The sequence below is a fragment of the Otolemur garnettii genome, unplaced genomic scaffold, assembly GCF_000181295.1.
Source record: "Otolemur garnettii isolate 467f Iridium unplaced genomic scaffold, OtoGar3 scaffold00016, whole genome shotgun sequence".
NCBI lineage: Eukaryota > Metazoa > Chordata > Mammalia > Primates > Galagidae > Otolemur > Otolemur garnettii.
Window position 1 is genome coordinate 22981130 of NW_003852411.1, and position 18681 is coordinate 22999810.

An 18681-nucleotide genomic window follows, 5' to 3' on the forward strand; every position below is an offset into this window, starting at 1 on the left:
AAAAAAAAAAAAGACTAGCCTGAGCAAAAGAAAGACCCTATCTCTACTAAAAATAGAAAAACTGAGGCAAGAGGATCCCTTGAGCCTAAGAGTTGGAGGTTGCTGTGAGCTACAATGCCATAGCACTCTACCCAGGGCCACAGCTGTAGACTGTCTCAAAAAAAAAAAAAGAGGAACTGACATTCCAAATTGAAGCAGACTCTAATGTCTGTCACCTTGGTTCCTGGATTCTGGCCCTCGAAATGGAATTCTCTAGCCAAAGCACCATAGAAGCAGCAAGCTTATCAAAGCTTGCTCAGGGTAATGTTAAGAAAATAAATATAAAAAAAATTACCTGTCAAAGTGTTTTATAACAAGGGAAATATCTAACAAGAATACTTTCTTAATATTTCTTTGCTAGGTTTCTACTTTTCAAGAAACTTATTTTTCTTCCTCTTACAAACTATGTTACATAGATACAAAAACCACAGAACGGTTTATTTTCACACCATCACTTATCCTTTGTATTTGGCTTTTTGTTTCTATTATTCTTAAAATGTTAAATGAAAAGATATTAATAAGAAAAAAATTTACCTATACTCTCATCATTCTAAAATTATTTCTCATTACTTCAGATTTCCTCAGTATTTTTCTATATTTATAATAATTTTTATAAGCTTATTTTTCAGTATATTCCTTCAAGTTAATATAGTATTACTTATTATTATTCTATGATTGGATATTTAGACTCTTTCCAATTTCTCACTACAATAAATAACGCTTTAGTGAACACTTTTATATCTACAGATTTTTTTAAAATTCTGAATTATTTCTTTCAAATAAGCTCCCAAGTGCAGAGTTAATGGATTTGGTGAATATCTGGGTGGATTCTTTATTCATTTATTTTTGCATTTGTAATACCTGGGATTTAATGCAAAACTTAAAAATAAATAAGAATACATGACCAGTGTTCGGACGGTGTTTAGCACAGTAAAGATTCATTAAATGTTACAGCTTTTTGCTTTTGTTATTATTCTTTAAAAATATTCCTAATCAATTTTGGATGTTGATAAGGGGGAGAAATAAAGTTTATTTAATGTTATAACAATAATTCTGACTTTTTTCTCTTACGCTAGTCTTAAAATTTTATCATAAGACTATAGGAACATTTTTTTTCACTATAGGAACAGATTCTTCCCCCAGTGTTTCCCACATATGTAACAATGTTCTGGGAATTCTGAGTTATAGTTAGACATGAGGTGGGAAGACATCTGGGATGCAATTAATGTGTTCTGTTTTAGAAAGCATTTTACATTAGAATAAAATAGTATCATTTCTATATAAAATATAAACTAAAACACCCCTTGAAATACTTTAGAAAGTGACATAAAGGATATGGTACAGTAGTTAAAACATGCTGCAGCATGTTAGCACTCACAAGGAGAATTTCCACTGAATTGTTTTTAAAAATAAAGGATTGTTCCCATGTTAAGTTTGTGTAACTTTACCTAACGTAAATTTAATTTTGTAAGACATTCTATCTTTTGAGAATCACATATTAACTATAAATTAATAAAAAAAAAAATCCACAAAAGATACACCAGAGCCATCCCTCAGGCTTACTGAGGCCAAAGAAATAAGAAACAGGTGTGATATTATCATCACAGACAAATAGGATTTCCAGGTAATCTGTAACTTTTTTGAGTTGGAATTTTAAGTAATAGTGAATGCTAAATTTAAAAGGCAAAAAAAAAAAAATGAGTATTTAACAGAAATCTCTTTTCAAATAAAATACCCTTGTAAAATTCCAATTAAGAAACTCAAACAACTTATTTCAGTCTAAATTTATACTTAACTTTATTTAAGATTTAATGTTATACTTAAATACCAAAGTTGTATTACATATCATATGGCAACTTCTTCTCAGTAATAACTATGATTCCAGCTGATGTGCATGGGGACCATGAGAGCAAGAGCTTAATGTTTGCTTACCTGGTAACTTATCTTCCATAATTCTATTTTTCCTTGTGACACACGTAGAAACCTTTATTACATATGCACTAGGCACAATCCAGGATACATTCATGAGCCTTTACCTTCTCTCAAGTTCAAAGACAAAGATTTATGATACCAGCTCCAAAATTATGAGTAATGCTTATGTAAAACAAAACATCAAATCTTATTCTTCTTCACTCTTTGAAAAAGGATTTTAACAAAAATCCTTAAACTATTCGTCACCATCACTTCCACCTGTGATCACTTATTAACGACTTAAAACACAGCAAAAGTTTATGGCTTATTCTTACTGCCTTCCCCAACGGTTGGTAAAATGTAGAAAAATAACAAATAAGATCACTAGTCTTAACATTCTAGAACAGGGACTGGTCAAACTTTTTCTGCAAAGGGCCAGATAACAAATATTTTAAGTTTTGTGGATCAAAAGGTAAAATTGAGAATACTATATAGGTGGTTATATAGAGAGGAAAAATTTTTATTTACAATATTCAAACTATAATAATAATAAATGAATACAGGATTTTTTTTTTTTGTAACATAGATCTAATAATGAGACAAACAGAATCTTTTTATTCAGGATAATATTTGGCTTAAGTGGGGTTCAAAATTATAGTGTTCCCTATCATCAAATTGCAAATATTTTCAGGAGGCCTACGGGACACCATGGGCCAATCCCTGCTCTGGAATATGGAGGCAAAAAGAATAATTTACAGTCTGTCATTGGAAAAATATTTCTCCTTTATTCATAAAACTCTAGTCTAAATCAATAAAGGCAGGTACTCTATATCAGAAGGATGAGATAATGAGAAGAACACCAAACTCTGAGTCAAGATAACTTAAGACTCTATGGCCATGCACTATGTGACAAATCACTTAATCTCACCCTTCTCCTATCCCTTGGTGCTTTCAGAATAATGCAAATACTATAGTTAAGTATTCTGAAAATAATTTGTTTCTTTTGCAGACTAGACTGTTGGGAGCTCCTCAAAGTAGGAACTGTCTCCTAATCTTATATTATCAGCTGGTGAAATGGTCCTTGGCACAGAAAAGATGAGTAGTGCTTAATGAAGTTCATTAATCTGTTAATACACTACCTAGAAAATTTTACTTTTTTTTTTGAGACAGAACCTCAAGTCATTCCCCTGGGTAGAGTGCCGTGGCATCACAGCTCATAGCAACCTCCAACTCCTGGGCTCAAGCGAGTCTCCTGCCTCTGCCTCCCAAGTAGCTGGGACCACTGGTGCCTGCCTGGCTATTTTTTGGTTGCAGCCATCCTTGTTGTTTGGCGGGCCCAGGCTGGATTTGAACCCGCCACGTTAGGTGTATGTGGCTGGTGCCTTAGCCACTTGAGCCACAGGCGCCAAGCTGAAAATTTCACTTTACTATCCAATAATCAACTCATTTACAAACTGCTTAATTAAATCATTAATTCCTAATTTGGACAGCCTGAAGAAAGACTGTCCGGAACCTATGCAAATTCAGCTATAATATAATTAAACAAATTAGGGATCATCACTTGATAATTTTAAATGATACTGTAAAAAGTCTTCAATATTACCTAAAAAATTTAGTTACAGTTATTAAAATAAAAAATGTTACAGACAATGGACTTAAGACTTAAACCAACATTTCTTGAAATGGAATCCAAACTTTTTTGCCACAAGCTCTATACGTAAAGACTTCCCTGGTCAAATAAATATGGACAAGGCTGTATACTGCAACAGAGTGTACATTAGTATATTAAAGGCGCTCTGAGAAGTCCTGTAGTATAACTTCTCTTTTAAACCAGGAGTTCCCAAATTTATCCCTGCTGGAATCCTTAATACCTACCATTCCACACACTAGTATTAGACTATTTTAGAGGATTATAAACATTTAAGTGCATCAGGTCTTCCTAACTATCTGATTTTAATAGTTTTAATTTTAATCTTACATCTAAGAAAAATTATGAATTTTAATTTTCTAAATGTTACTATTTATTGTATGTTTTCCCTTGAGAAATAGGCTAGCAGTCATGATATATCCCTCTTTTGATGACAGAATTATTCAAACATCCTCTGAGAGGAAGTCCTATTGCTAAACGAACAATTGTGCTTCTCTCCAGAGGCAGTTATAGGAAGTACAACTGATGAATGTCAACCATGAGAGGAACATCTTTTCTCAGGCCATACAATACCAGCAACTTGTTCACTAACAATAGATAACCTTAAGCAGGAATAGGGCTAACAGTTGGATTATCTTCCTTGCTGGATAATTAAGGTCAAGTGAAATAATGTTTGTAAAAGTGCTTTGTAACTCTAACCTCATTACAAACAATAACAAATAATAAAAAAGAATTTAATTTCAGAGGCCTAGCAATAACTAACTTTTAATCACTAATCATAACATTGTACTTAGTTTTTGCTTTTCACCAAGCACCATACTATCATGCTAGTGCTTTCACATTGGATAGCATTAATAAGCTCTTATTTCCTGTTAGTTCTCAGTTTATTACTGTCTCTGATGTGCTTATTCTAATATTATAAAAAACCTTCTGGTGACTTATGGAATGCTGTTGCACACAACTGAATTAAATTCAATTAAATATTTATTGGCATGATCTTTTTTCTTCATTTCTTACATGTATTTCAAATCCCATTCTAGAGTGAGTTTTAGGCCGGGTGTGGTAGCTCACTCCTATAATCCTAGCACTCCGGGAGGCCAAGGGGAGCAGATTGCTTCAGCTCAGGAGTTTGAGACTAGCCTGAGCAAGATCAAGACCCTGTCTCTAAAAATAGCTGGGTGCTGTATCGGAGGCCTGTAGTGCCAGCTACTTGGAAGCTGAGGCAAGATCACTTGAGCTCAAGAGTTTAAGGTTACTGTACGCTATGATGTCACTGCACTGTAAGGGGGGTGACAAAGTGAGACTGTCTCAAAAAAAAAAAGATAAACCAAAGGAAAGGAGGGTAAAGAAGAAACACAGAATATATAACTAGAGCAGTACCATCTGACAAAGTTTCTGCAATGATAGAAATATAACAGCCACTAACCACATCTGGCTGTAAAATACTTGAAGTGTGGCTAGTGTGATTGACGAACTGAATCTTTAATTTTTATTTTATTTAATTTTATTTATTTCATTTCATTTATTTAATTGTTTTTGAGATAGAGTCTCACTTTGTCACCTAGAGGGCTGTGGTGTCATAGCTCACAGCAACCATAAACTCGTGGGCTCAAGTGATCCTCCTCCCTCAGCCTCCTAAGCAGCTGGGACTATAGGTGCCTGCCACAATGCCCAGCTATATTTTAGAGATGGGGGTCTTGCTCTTGCTCAGGCTGATCAGGCAATCCAGTCGCCTCAGCCTCCCAGAGTGGTAGGATTACAGTCATGAGCCACTGTGTCTGGCCTTGAATCTTTAATTTTTTAAAAAACACCAATTTAATTCAAATACTCAAGTAATTACAGCATTAGACAGTGAAAATAAAAGTGACGTCATGGAAAGAAAGTATTTCAATATGTAAAGAATGATCAATAGTACCAAATATTATAGAGAGGCAAACAAGGAAGGACTAAAAAGTGTCTGTTGTATTTAATAAGTGTTATGGGTAGAATTGTATTCCTCTAATACTATACTTACACGTTGAAGTTTTAATGTCTAGTACTTTAGAAAGATTCTTAGGAAACAATTACTACAGATGTAATTAGTTAAGATTAAATTTTATGAAAGTAGGGTGAATCCTTTTTCCATTGTCTGCTATCCTCATAAAAAGGAGGAATTTGGTCACAGAAACATGCACACAGGGAGAACACCATGTGAACAGGAAGGCAAAAGTTAGGATGGTTTGTCTACTGGCCATGAAATACCAAAGACTGTCAGAAAATTGCCAGAAGCTAGGAGAAAACTCCTTTCTCTAAAGCCTTCAGAGGGAGCATGGCCTTGCTGATATTTAAATACTGGACCTCCAATCTCCAGGACTGTGAGACAATAAATTTTTTGTTGCTACAGCAGTTTGTGGTACTTTGTTAAACAACCCTAGCAAACCAATACAGCATAAAGAAAGTCTTTGATATATGTCAATTTGATACATTTTAAATCTTTAAAAAATATATACTCTTGTTTATTTAAATCTTAATTTAGTGCACAGGACATACAGCTGTAAAATTTTGTTTTTATACTACATTTTTAAGGGCAGTCATCTAATACTAATGATATTAATGTTAACTTGTATATCTGAACTACTGAAATATAAACAATGCATTACAAAACATGCATGGAGCACTTTGAAATACAAATGATTCCTAAGGGGTCCATGAGGTTTACATTTAGTTACCCAGCTCAAACATTCATATGATGGATTTAATATTTTATAAAACCAATTACCATCAAAAGAAGAACACTTACCTCTGGTTTCTAAATTTTTAAGTGTAGTCATTTTTTCCCCTAATGAAAATGCCTTCCAAGACTTCTACTGAAATACCTAGAAATGTATACACATAAAAGAATTAAAATAATATCACGAAAACATATTCACTGAGTGCTCCTAATTTAAGTGTTAGGGTATTTTAATTGCTTCTGCATTTAGTACACAAGCAATAAGGGAGGGAAGTGTCCCCTCATATCCTTTTCTCACAGGTGGTATTCCTATGCCTACCAATGTCTCAGAAAAAAAAGGGGGGTGGCTTACTTTTAAATATTCTTGTTTCACCATCCTCATCAATGCACTCTACATTGTCAAGAGGTATGTCCTGAATTTCAGTTCAGCAATGGCAATGAAGTTACTGTAGCATTTATAAGATAACAGGAATTTTAAAGTAACGACTCTCTTAAGAGACAGAGACATATTGACACAATTTGTTCACTATATATACCTCTATCTATCTATCTATTTGAGAGAGCTTCCTTTTAGATGTTCAACAAGTGACAAAAACATTACTCACGATAACTTGGTTTGTACTTTTTTGGTAGTGACATTAAAATGGTGTAACCTTTAACAGGAAAAAGAGAAGCAGACATTGGGCACATGAAACGTATGCACGGTCTTAAGCACGGACTCAGGAACGGTTAAGGAAGGTGATACTAATGTGAAGACATTAATACGATGAACTGTATACTACAGGACAAACTGGTTTCACCATTAAAAAAAAAAGAAAATAGCTCTAGGTACTCCATACGACAAAGCACAGCGTCTCCCACGACTAACTTCCTTTATCACAAATCCTCCATCACTTAGAGTCTCCTGCTCTGAAAACACGTATTCAAAAGACGATTCATAAAAGCCATAACCAGCTTCTCTCCTAAAGAAATGTCCAAGCCCGGGGAGCGTCTGCGGGCAGATCCCCTTGAAGAGGCAGGGGAGCCGGCGGAGGAGCGGCAAGCACATCGACCTCTGCGGTCCCTGCAACTGCAAACTGAAGTTCGTCTCCGTCTGAACCAGCCTATCTGGGACAACGATCTTTCCCTAACTCCACAGCTCGGGGCCGGCAAACTCCGACCTCGACGTCCGTCCTTCCCCCACGTCCCCTCTTCTCGGATTTACCTTTGAGATCTGTACTCTTCCTATTTCAGGGGCTTCACTTCACAGGCTCTTCTCCCGGTGTCACCGAGTTAACTTCGCACGTCCTCTTCCATTCCGAAGCGGCCCGCCCAAACCCTCCAGACATCAAGCGTCTCTTCACGCATAATCACTTCCGATTACTCAGGGTTTCGCTTCCGGAAAATTTTTCAAAAAAAAAAAAAAAAAGTAAACAGATTCTGCAGTTCGTTTAAACTCAATGACACAGAACACGCTTGAAGTGTAAGTCCTCAGGAAGTGAAAAGTGAGAAGATGCCTATTTTGAAATCAAATATTGTACAGAAATATATAAACCCAAGCTGAACAGTCGCTTACACTTCCGAGTCATCCGTCAACTAAACGGAAGTAAAAGTGCTGGAAGGAGGAAGGCGGTGTCGCGTCGCCCCAGGCAACAGCGTGAAGGGGCGGGTCTGTCAAGTGGATGGAAGGAGACGCCTTTACTCCCAACCAGTAGGGACGAAGGGGAGGGGCTGTGGCGTCTCCGCAGCGTTCGGCAGTGGGCGGGGCTCTGTTGCCAAAGTAACCGGATGATGGTGTTGGTGGTGCTGTCTTCCTGTCTCAACGTTACCCGTTTCCTTGTACCGAGATCCTGAAACTATGGTGAGTGCCAGAAGAGGCCAGAAGAACGGCTCTAGTGTCTTGGTTACGCAGCGTCCCAAGTCTCGGGGTGGGCACTCAGAGGGGTCCGGGTTCCTTCACCTTCCCCCATTATCTTTTCCTCTTTCCATGGGCCGTTCCCGTAATCTCCTGGTTCTGTTTCTTGCAGCACCCAGAATTTCACTTTGGGTGCTACTAAGCCTAGAATAATATAACAAAGTTTAAGGCTAAGACATTGAGCCTAATAATCTGAGACATTATTTCGGACAAACATGTTTGCATTGTTCATCATTGCATTTTTCAAGCTTGCAGCTTCACAGTAACCTACTTCATTAAGAAGATGGGGTGGTGCGTGTACGAGTATCTGACTGTCTCAACACTGGTTTGAATCTCTCTAGATCTTGGAGTCTTTGCTCTGGGTGGCGGAGCACTGTCCCACGCTCAGTTTAAGGGCCATTTAATAATGGGTGTATGTTGAATCAGTTCCCTTTTGACCAGTTGATTGCCTTCTAGGTCCGTGCTTTAAAAAAAAAAAATACAAACCAGAAATCAGGACTATCCTTCAACATCATGCAGAGAGCTTCTGGAATTGATTTGCTTGAATTTCACCCCCAGAAATTCAGAATGAATTGGAGTAGGGCTCGGAATTTGCATATTTAATAAGTGGACAGGTGATTCTAACTTACCCACATGTTTGGAAGTTCCTATTCATTTTAATTACCATATGTTTTAAGCACTTACAGGTAACAGTTTGGAAGATAGAAGAGTACTGTTCTCAGATGGGTATCGCTATAAATTTAGCAACAGAGCCTAATCACCTTCCTTGTTTCTCTATTACTCCTCAGCAATTGTTTTTGTTACTCTATCTTTCCCTTCCCATTTCCTGCAGAGGCCTTTTCAAACCTTCACTTTACAAACCCTGACCCTTTCCCTCTTCTTTCTTCTAAGTAAATGATGGAGTCTTTTTTTTTTTTATATTTTTTAGAGACAGAGTCTCACTTTATTGCCCTTGGTAGAGTGCTGTGGAGTCACAGCTCACAGCAACCTCCAACTCCTGGGCTTAGGCGATTCTCCTGCCTCAGCCTCCCAAGTAGCTGGGACTACAGGCGCCCACCACAACACCCGGCTATTTTTTGTTGCAGTTTGGCTGGGGCTGGGTTTGAACCCGCCACCCTCAGTATATGGGGCCGGCGCCCTACTCACTGAGCCACAGGCGCTGCTCAGATGATGGAGTCTTAACAGGCAATTTTTTTTAACCCTATACACAGCCTACACATTGATCCATATTTTAAACCTTCCTTTAGTCTTGTATTTCTAGTTTACAGAATAAGTTGTTGCAGGATCATCTTTGCTTTTGATCTTATCTGCTCCCATCTGTGTAGGACATGTTACTTTTAGTTATCTTTTTTTCTTTGCTGTGCTTTCAGCTTTTCCTTTCCATTTCTTCTCCTCAGTGCTCAAGTCATATATCTTACGAAAATTAGATAAAACAAAAGCACTATCTTATGTCTATCTAGTTATTGCTCAAGCCTACCATTTAGCTCCCAGACTGCTTGAAAGCATAGTATTTTTACTTATATCCAACAGGCAAAAGTTTATTGTCTGGCTTCCTTTTTAATGGTTTCAATGGAGTTGCTCTTGCTAAATTTCTAATGATCCTTTAAGTGCCAAATCCAGTAATTACTTCTCAAAATTTATTTTACTTAGCCTCACTGTGACAACTGAAGATCATGGTCATTCATTCCCTTTCTTTTTTACTGGCTTTGCCTGCTTTTTAATGCTATTCTCTGTGATTCACTCCTTAATTTCTTTTCTTTCTTTCTTTCTTTTTTTGAGACAGAGTCTCACTATGTTGCCCTCGGTGGAGTGCTGTGGTGTCACAGCTTACAGCAACTCCAAACTCTAGGGCTTAAGTGATTCTCTTGCCCCAGCCTCCCAAGTACTTGGGACTATGGGCGCCTGCCACACGTCCAGCTATTTTTTTTGTTGCAGTTGTCATTGTTGTTTAGCTGGCCAAGGCCAGGTTTGAACCCTCCAGCCTTGGTGCATGTGTCCAGTGTGGTAACCACTATGCTATGGTTGCCGAGCCACACTCCTTAATTTCTATCATTTTTTTAGCCTATACATTTTTCACGGGTGATTTTGTCTGCACACATGGCTTGGACGTTAATACCTTTGATTTTATTCCCAAATTTCAATTTTCACCTCAGACATGAGCTAAGGCCTAACCCAGTTGCTTCCTGGACATTTAACTCAGGATGACCAAAACTGAACTTGCTATCTTTCCTCCCGGTTTCTCCTGTTTTCACCAAATTAATTAATGATACTGCTGTACAACTTAAACTATATTATAAACTAAACTCAAAATCAGAGTTAATCTAAATTCTTCTCTCTCATATCTACCTCCCATATTCAGTTTGGTCACTAGATCCTGCTTTAGTTTGCATTGCCTCATTTCTTGCCTAAACTATTGTAATACTAGTTCTTGTATAGTCTGGTCTGGCAGTTTTTCCATTCATTATTTTCTCTGCCCCAAGAAAGAATTTTAAAAAACCTACCCTGTTGTTGTTACTTACCTTTTAAAAACTAGACCCTCCATTCCCCGCAGTAAAGTGTCAGGAATGGCCTGTGAGGCTCCCCCTGGTGGAGCATTTACAATCTTGTTTCCCTCTTGCTTTTTAGCCTCAGGCCTTTTAGCTGCTTGCCTTTCACGGACCATATGGAACCACTTAACACAAGTTGTGTGCCTCTCCTCTCTACTTTGCACACGCTGTTCCTTGTACATGGAATACACCCTTGTTTTCTAGTCAAACTCTTACTGAGCCTTCCAGATCCAGCCTGGGCATTGTTTTCTTCTGTAATATTTCCCTTCTCTACTCAAAAAAAGGATGGACTCTTTATTCTTTTTGTCACCATGTTATATACACATCCCTCTTGTATGGAACAACATTCAGTTGAAATTACGTGTTTATAAATTTTTTGCTGTTAGTAAGCTGTTTATTTTGTTCATTGCTATTGCTTAGAGCAGTGGTTCTCAACCTTCCTCATGCCTACAATCACGCTTAATGTTACAAAGGAGTTATGACCCAAGGTTGAGAACCGCTGGCTTAGAGCTATTAAGCACTCATATGTTTGCCAAATGAATTAAAAAAATAAGAAAATGTAGTACCTGGTCTTAGTGGATACAAAGTACTTGGGGACGTTGGAGGATTGAGGCCTTAGTTCTCAATCAGTGAATCAGAAAAGCTGTCCTGAAGCAAATGAAATAGAATTTCAATAGTTCAAATTTAGTCAGCTGTGCAATGGCATGGGAGGTGGACAGTGATACTTGCTAAACACTTGTGTGTGTACATATGTATATGTGTGTGCTTGCATGCACCTGCCTGACATTCTGCTATTCAGACTTCCCCAGGAATGCTAAGAGCAGTGTACTACTGTGACTGGGTCCGTTGCAGGTGGTGGCTCTTTTAAATTAGGTGCTCCATGAAGGCCCCTCTGGGGAAGAAACTTTTATATTAAAACCTGAAGGACGGGCAGTGCCTGTGGTTCAGTGAGTAGGGCACTAGCCCCATATACTGAGGGTGGCAGGTTCAAACCCGGCCCTGGCCAAACTGCAACAACAACAACAAAAAACCCAAAATGATACAAAGTACAGTGATCTGGAGGAAGTGCTCCAGGTACACTGACACCACGACCAAAGGCCCTGAGGCAGAGAAGAGATGGGCATATTTCAAGAACTTCTGGTTCAATGTAATTAAAAAAAAACAGAAACTGAGTTGCGATTTGGGAAATATGGTTGAGAATGTAGCATGAGCTGTGGTTAGAGAGGTAGGCAGAGACCAGACCAAAGGTATATACACAGTAGTGTTTCTCAAACTGTAGGTTGTGGCACAGTACTAGGTCATGAAATTAATCTGTGGTATGTAGCCAGGAGGAAAAAAGAAGACTTAAAATACCGACTTAACATAATCGTTGCATGTAGTAAGGGTGACTTTCATGAACTTTTGTTTTAAGTTGTATATGTATTGTCTGTGTATTGGGTTCGCCTACAAAATTCATGTCTTACCATGAGTCATGAGCCACAAAGTTCAACAAAAGGCAAAATAGTTCAAATATCAAGCAAGGCATTTTTGACCTAGTGACAATGTCTTTATTGTGTGGCAGGAAAAGCTAGGATTTAACAAAAGCCTGAAATTGGCTAGAGTAAAATTTTCAAGTTTCTTTCTGCATCCAGGTCTCTCTCCTTTGTTTCCTGTCAGTCCTTTATCTTAAGGAGTGGGCCTGCAGAAAGAAATGGATGCTGCTTCTCTGTGTTCAGTTTAGTCATTGGCTAAAATATTGTAGCAGAGGACGATGTCCTCTGTCTACAAGCAGCTGAGGGTGGAGGTTCTGCAGATGTGGTTTCCTGACACTGCAGTTTGATTGTCTGCTCAGCTTCTGTTTGCATCTAATTTATAACAGTTGTGGCTCTCAGCTCCAGTGTTAAGTTCTGGTCACAAATTCTAGAACTACCTTTATTGTAAAGCAGAGACAAGCAATTGTAGTTTAGAATACCTGTCAACATATGTTGTTTATAACAAAGAATGTCCTGGAGTCAATTTATTTATCACTTTTATGTATAAAGAGAATAAAGAAGGTAATTCTAAGACCCATTTGACTAACAGAGATATGAATGTCATATATCTTCTAAAATATAGCATTTATTTGAATATTGTTACACAAGACAACCTCTTAGTGGAAAAGGACTTTATAGATTATCAGCTGTGTTCCACAAACCTTTGAAATACAAACGTCTTAAAGTTGTTTTAACAGCATATTCAGTTTAATGATTGCTAAAAAAATAAGATTTTATTGCATGACGTGTTTTTCGCTTTCCAACTTTATTTATAAAGTTTCTTTAGCACCTGCTTTTTATTCTTCCAGAATTCCTTTTGTTACTTGAATAGCTAATTTGGAAAAGTTTCGGTTCTAAAGTTCTGCAGGATTTCATTTTCTGCAGGATTTCATTTTCTGCATGTTTAATTGTCTGATCAGCTTTGCATCTAATTTGTAACAGTTGTGTTTTGTAACAGAGCTTAAATTAGAAATCTGAAACACTGAAAGAAAATTTTTTCTATATATTTTATTAAAATGCAGTATAGAGCCTATTATATTCTTCTTTAACGGGAAACAGTAGTATTTGAAAAATAATTAACATAAAACCTGAATTTTCCTCACATGTTCACATAGCCTTTTTTTCCTTTGTCTGCCTTTTTATCCCTCATCCTTTCTTTCTTAGTCACCAATTTGCGTTTTTTGCTAGGCACTGGTGGCTATACGTTGATTAATAATATGGCACGCAGTGACCTCCACCTCCTGGAATTTATAGAGAAAAACAAATATTGGAAGATAAATTACAAGTTTAAGTTGGGTTACAAAAGAAAAATTACAAGTTGAGTTGGAAATTAATAATAAAATGCAGTGATCAGGGAAAGGCCCCTTAATGATGTAACTTTTAAAATTCCATTTTTCCTTAGTTTGAGAGAAAAATGATATATGTAAATACATAGAACCTTCATAGCTGACCACGTCCCTACATTGACCATCTCCTTGAGTTGACTTAATTTTCCTACAACAGACATGCCCCACATGCATGTATCAGTACAGTAGGCCTGCTTCCTTATGTTGACCACCTCCATATGTTGACCAGTTTGTTAGTCCCTTAGATGTCAACTTACAGAAGAATTTACATATATCGTTTTACTTAATCAATGAGTGAGGTCACCTTCTATGGTGATAAGCACTGTGAGGAAACTTTAAACAATGCAGTGGTGGATGGGTCCAAGAAAAAAGTAGCCTTGGGTAGGAAAATCAGGAAAGGCTGATTTCCTGATTTTTAACTTTTACGCTGAGATCTTAATGATAAAAAGAAGGTTGCTAGGTGGAGATCAAGGAGAAGAGCATTCTATTCCAGCAGAGACAGCAGGGAGTGCAGAGGTGCTTTGGAGGAATAAGAAGGAGCCAGGATGGCTGGAGCCTAGGGAATGAGAGAACAGGAAGAGGAGACCTGCGAGGGTATAGGATATGCTAATATGACTTGGCTAGTTTGCAGCAATGGCAGGAGCTAGGAATATTGAGACCTGTGGAACTGGGGAAGGACTTGATGTAGTATTCTAAATATGGTTGGATAATGTATCTCATACATTTACCTATTCCATCAAAATAGTTTATTTTCCTTGGATCTGCTGTACTTAAACTTGAGCCATGTTTGGTCTATTGGTGGCTATTTTCTTTTCATCCTATCTGTAATGTTTAGTGGTCTTAAAAACTTTGAAAAATATTTTTCTATCTTTTATGTCTCTGCTCTTATCTTTGAAGATCAGAGACTTTTAATTTCTCACCTTGTAATTGTCATTCCATAATTTTTGCCCTTTTCTGGACTTTTTCTGTTTCCATGACATCTCCTCTACAGTGTGATCAGCAGAGCCACATGTTCCAGGTGGGTGTGCACCGTAGTTTCCACATGGATGTTATGTTTCCTGCTGTGATGTTCTGCTGGTACCTTTCTGGATGGTGCTCTAAGCCTATGATTGAAATATCTTATTCCTTACAAACACATCCAGCATTTCTAATGAACCTCATATTCACTTTTCTGCAAAAAGTATCTAAATTACTTCAACTTCTAAAAGCTGTTGATATTTTAAGACTTTCTGTTAATTAGATGTGAGAAATTGTAGCTATTGAAATGTACTGCTCATTTCATGTTTATTTTCTGGTACTAGACACTTTGCCTAATTAAGTTGCTATTGTTATCTCTTCTGACTCATCTTGTGTGCTGTGCTTGCTTCAGACTTCTTTATTCTTCAAGATGTATTTCTGTATGCATGAATAATGGTTCTAGGGCTCTCTGATATATATATAAATTTAAATTTTGTCCTTTGCTTTCCATAGTTCTAAAATATGCAAGTTAAATATATATGCTATAAATGTTTTTCACATATATATTTATAAATATGTTTCACTTTGTTGTAAAAATATAGGAAGATTATTTAGTCACTTTTGGAGATTAGAAAATATAGAAATGAAAACAATAAAATTAATCTACAATATGACCACCTGTATATGATCACTATTAATATCCCAGTCACATATATACTCATATACACACGTATATTATCTTTTAAAATGTCTTCCTACTGTACTAATTTTTACATGTTTATTTTTCTCACTTAATATATCTTATACATTTTTCCAGATCAGTTTTAAGAACCACATTCAGCTCTGTATATCCATGGTTCCACATTTGTGGATTTAACTCAACTGAAAATTAAAAAAAAAATTAAAAAAAACATATAAAAATACAGGATAGCAATTTTTACATAGCATTTACATTATATCAAGTATTATGAGTAATCTGGAGATGATTTAAAGTATAAAGGAGGATGTGCATAGGTCATATGCAAATTATATGACATTTTATGTAAAGGACTTGGGCATCAGTGGATTTTGGTATCTGTAGAGATCCTGGAACCAATTCCTCTGGATAGAGAGGGGCAACTGTACATTTCATTCTTTCATCTATTCTAATTTAACTACTTATTTATTAATTTATTCTATTAATACTATAATTAACATATTTTTGCAGATATCTGTAATCATTTCCTTAGAATAAATTAGGGTATAAGTAGGTGAGCGGCCATGCACATTTTTAAGGCTTTTGATGTACATTGCCAAATTACCCTCAGAAAATTTTTGCCAGTTGATACCTTGATAGTAGTGTGCTATGATGCCTGTTGCTTCTAAACTTTAAATTAACATTTCTATATATTACTTGCATAGGCCTAACAGTAGATTTGAACTTTTAATAAAATTTTCCCCACTCTGCCCAGAATATTGAGAAAGATTATACATGGCTCGTGCCTGTAATCCCAGCACTCTGGGAAGCTGAGGCGGGTAGATTGCCTGAGCCATCAGTTCAAGACCAGCCTGAGCTAGAGAAGACCCCCACCTCTAAAAATTGCTGGGCGTGGTGGCAGGTGCCTGTAGTCATAGCTACTCAGGAGGCTGAGGCAAGAGAATCACTTGAGCCCAAGAGTTAAGAGGTTGCTGTGAGCTATGATACCATAGCACTCTACCAAGGGCAACAAAAGTGAGACTGTCTTAAAAAAAAAAAAAAGAGAAAGATTATAAATGACTAGATTTTCTTTAGACGAAAGACACTGTTAATAGTTACCTGCAGTTATTGTTTTATGGCTCCCATAGATTGTTAACATTCAGAATTTATTGTCTGTATGTAATGAAGATAAATTTGGCCTTAATCATTTTTGACAGATTATCTAGTCCTCGCTTATCAACGTGTTTTGAAGAACCAGCCTGTTATATAGTATAAGGGAATTTGCATAGAGCTAGAAATCTAGAATTTTCAATCCCTTGTACATGTTGTTGTTTGGTTTATCAAAGATCAGGTAGCTATAAGAGGTTAGTTTTATCTGATGGTTTTCTATTCTGTTCTAAACGTCTATGTCTCTATTTTTGTGCCAGCACCTTGCTGTTTTGATCAGTATGGACTTGTAATATAGCCTCTGGTAGGGTAATGCCCCCAGCTTTGTTTTTATTGCTAAGTATAGCTATACCTTTTTTTTTTCTGGTTCCATAGCAAACGAAGTACTAAACAGAGTAAAACTGATAGCTTTTCCACTTAGAACTGGAACCAGACAAGGTTGTCCTCTATTGCCACTAGTATTCAGCATAATGCTGGAAATTCTAGCCAAGACAGTCAGGCAAGAGAAGGATATAAAGGGCATCCAAATGGGGACAAAAGAGGTCAAACTCTCATTCTTTGCCTATAATATGATCTTATACTTATAGAACCCCAAAGACTCAACCACAGGTCTCCTGGAAGTGATTAAGAAGTACAGTAACGTCTCAGGATATGAAATGAATGTCCACAAATCAGTAGCCTTTATAGGTATATGCTAATAACAGCCACATTAAAAAGCTAATCGAAGACACAGTTCCCTTCACAGTAGCTTCAAAGAAAATGAAATACCTAGGAATATACCTAATAAAAGAGGCAAAGGATCTCTACAAAGAGAATTATGAAACCCTAAGAAAAGAAATAGCAGAGGATATTAACAAATGGAAGAACATACCATGCTCATGGCTGGGAAGAATCAACATGGTTAAAATGTCTATACTTCCCAAAGCAATCTATGGATTCAGTGCAATCCCCATTAAAATACCAACATCATACTTTGAAGATTTGGAAAAGATGAAATTTTGATGCAATGCCTAAGATTTATATTACATTTTCCATTTTTAAAGGCATTTAAGATTCTTAACTAATTTGTAATGTCCTTTGAAGGCAGGTATTGCATGTGTAGAGTTGGGAGCAGAAAGGTGCAGTATCCAAGGAAGAAGGATGACACTCTGAAAAGATAGTTGAAAAGAAGTTACTTTTCACTAAATTTTCCTGCTAGTTACTTGGTAGAAACCAGGAGTAGACAACTACTTTTGATCAAGGGCTATTTATAACCCCCCAGGGAAAAGTCTAGAATTCTAGATCAAAAACAGAGGACTCTAACTCTCAGAGAGAGCTTTAGCTTCATTCATTCAATAGTTATTTTTAAATTTCTGTTGTGTGCCAGGCACTGTTCTAAGCAATGAATGATAGCCCCACCCTATGGAGCTAAAATGTCTGGGGCGACACACAATAAACAAATAGACATATAATGCAATGTCAGGTATTGGTAAGTGTTATGGAAAAAAATTAAGTTATGGGGAATAGAGAATGAAGAAAGTAGGCAGAAATTGGTGTTTAGCTGGCTGATTTAGGAAGCATCTTTACACTGCTGACATCTGAGCAGGGACCGGAATGAAGTGTTGATGTAGAGAGCCCCAGGAATCCTAGCAGTGGGGTGGTCTAGACAGAGGCAGTGGTAAGTGCAAGGATCCTCAGGTGGGAGCCTGCTTGGTTTGGTCAGGAATCAGCAAGAAGGCCAGTATGACGGAAGCAGAGAAGGTGAGTGGAGGTGGTGGAGGGGATATTGGAAGATTAGGTCAAGAGGTGGCCTGAGGCCAGGCCATATAAGCCTCATGTCACCTGAAATATGAAGGTCTTGGAGCTGGAAGAGAATGGATTTTTTGTTAAGACCAGTGCTTCTAAATCTGAGGTTGTGACCCTTAGTGGATTGTGAACTCTGAATTGTGAATAGCAAACAACCTTTAAATCACAGTGTAAAATATCAGTACACAGTACATACTGAGGACAAGAATTGTTTCAGAGAACTAGCTTTTTCAATTGTAGGGGACATTCATGCATGTATGCATGTATTGGTTCCAATGAAAATTTTTGTTTTTGCTGTAGGTTTTAGTTAAAAAAGGAGAGAGAGAGAGAAAAAGTATTTGTGAACTACTGATCTAGTCTTATTCCTATATTTTATAGATAAAGAAACTAAGGTGGGCTACTGTGGCTCACGCCTGTAATCCTAGTACTCTGGGAGGCTGAGGTGGGTGGATTGCTTGAGCTCAGGAATTCGAGACCAGCCTGAGGAAGAG

At 37.2% G+C, this 18681-nt stretch overlaps 2 protein-coding genes across 3 annotated transcripts in view; one reads left to right on the plus strand and one right to left on the minus strand.

Moving 5' to 3' along the window:
• Nucleotides 1-7833, minus strand: part of BLZF1 (basic leucine zipper nuclear factor 1) — a 21922-nt gene extending 14089 nt beyond the window's left edge. The window contains exons 1-2 of the mRNA XM_003785719.3: nucleotides 7513-7833; nucleotides 6378-6453 (exon numbers count right to left, since the gene is read on the minus strand). Of these exons, the coding sequence (XP_003785767.1) occupies nucleotides 6378-6408 (31 nt within the window). The 5' untranslated portion in view covers nucleotides 6409-6453; nucleotides 7513-7833. The remainder of the gene's footprint in view (nucleotides 1-6377; nucleotides 6454-7512) is intronic.
• A 60-nt stretch (nucleotides 7834-7893) lies between these two features.
• Nucleotides 7894-18681, plus strand: part of NME7 (NME/NM23 family member 7) — a 157125-nt gene continuing 146337 nt past the window's right edge. For both annotated transcript variants that reach the window (XM_003785720.2, XM_003785721.2), the window contains exon 1: nucleotides 7894-8148. In XM_003785720.2, coding sequence (XP_003785768.1) covers nucleotides 8146-8148 — 3 coding nt within the window. In that variant the 5' untranslated portion in view covers nucleotides 7894-8145. The remainder of the gene's footprint in view (nucleotides 8149-18681) is intronic.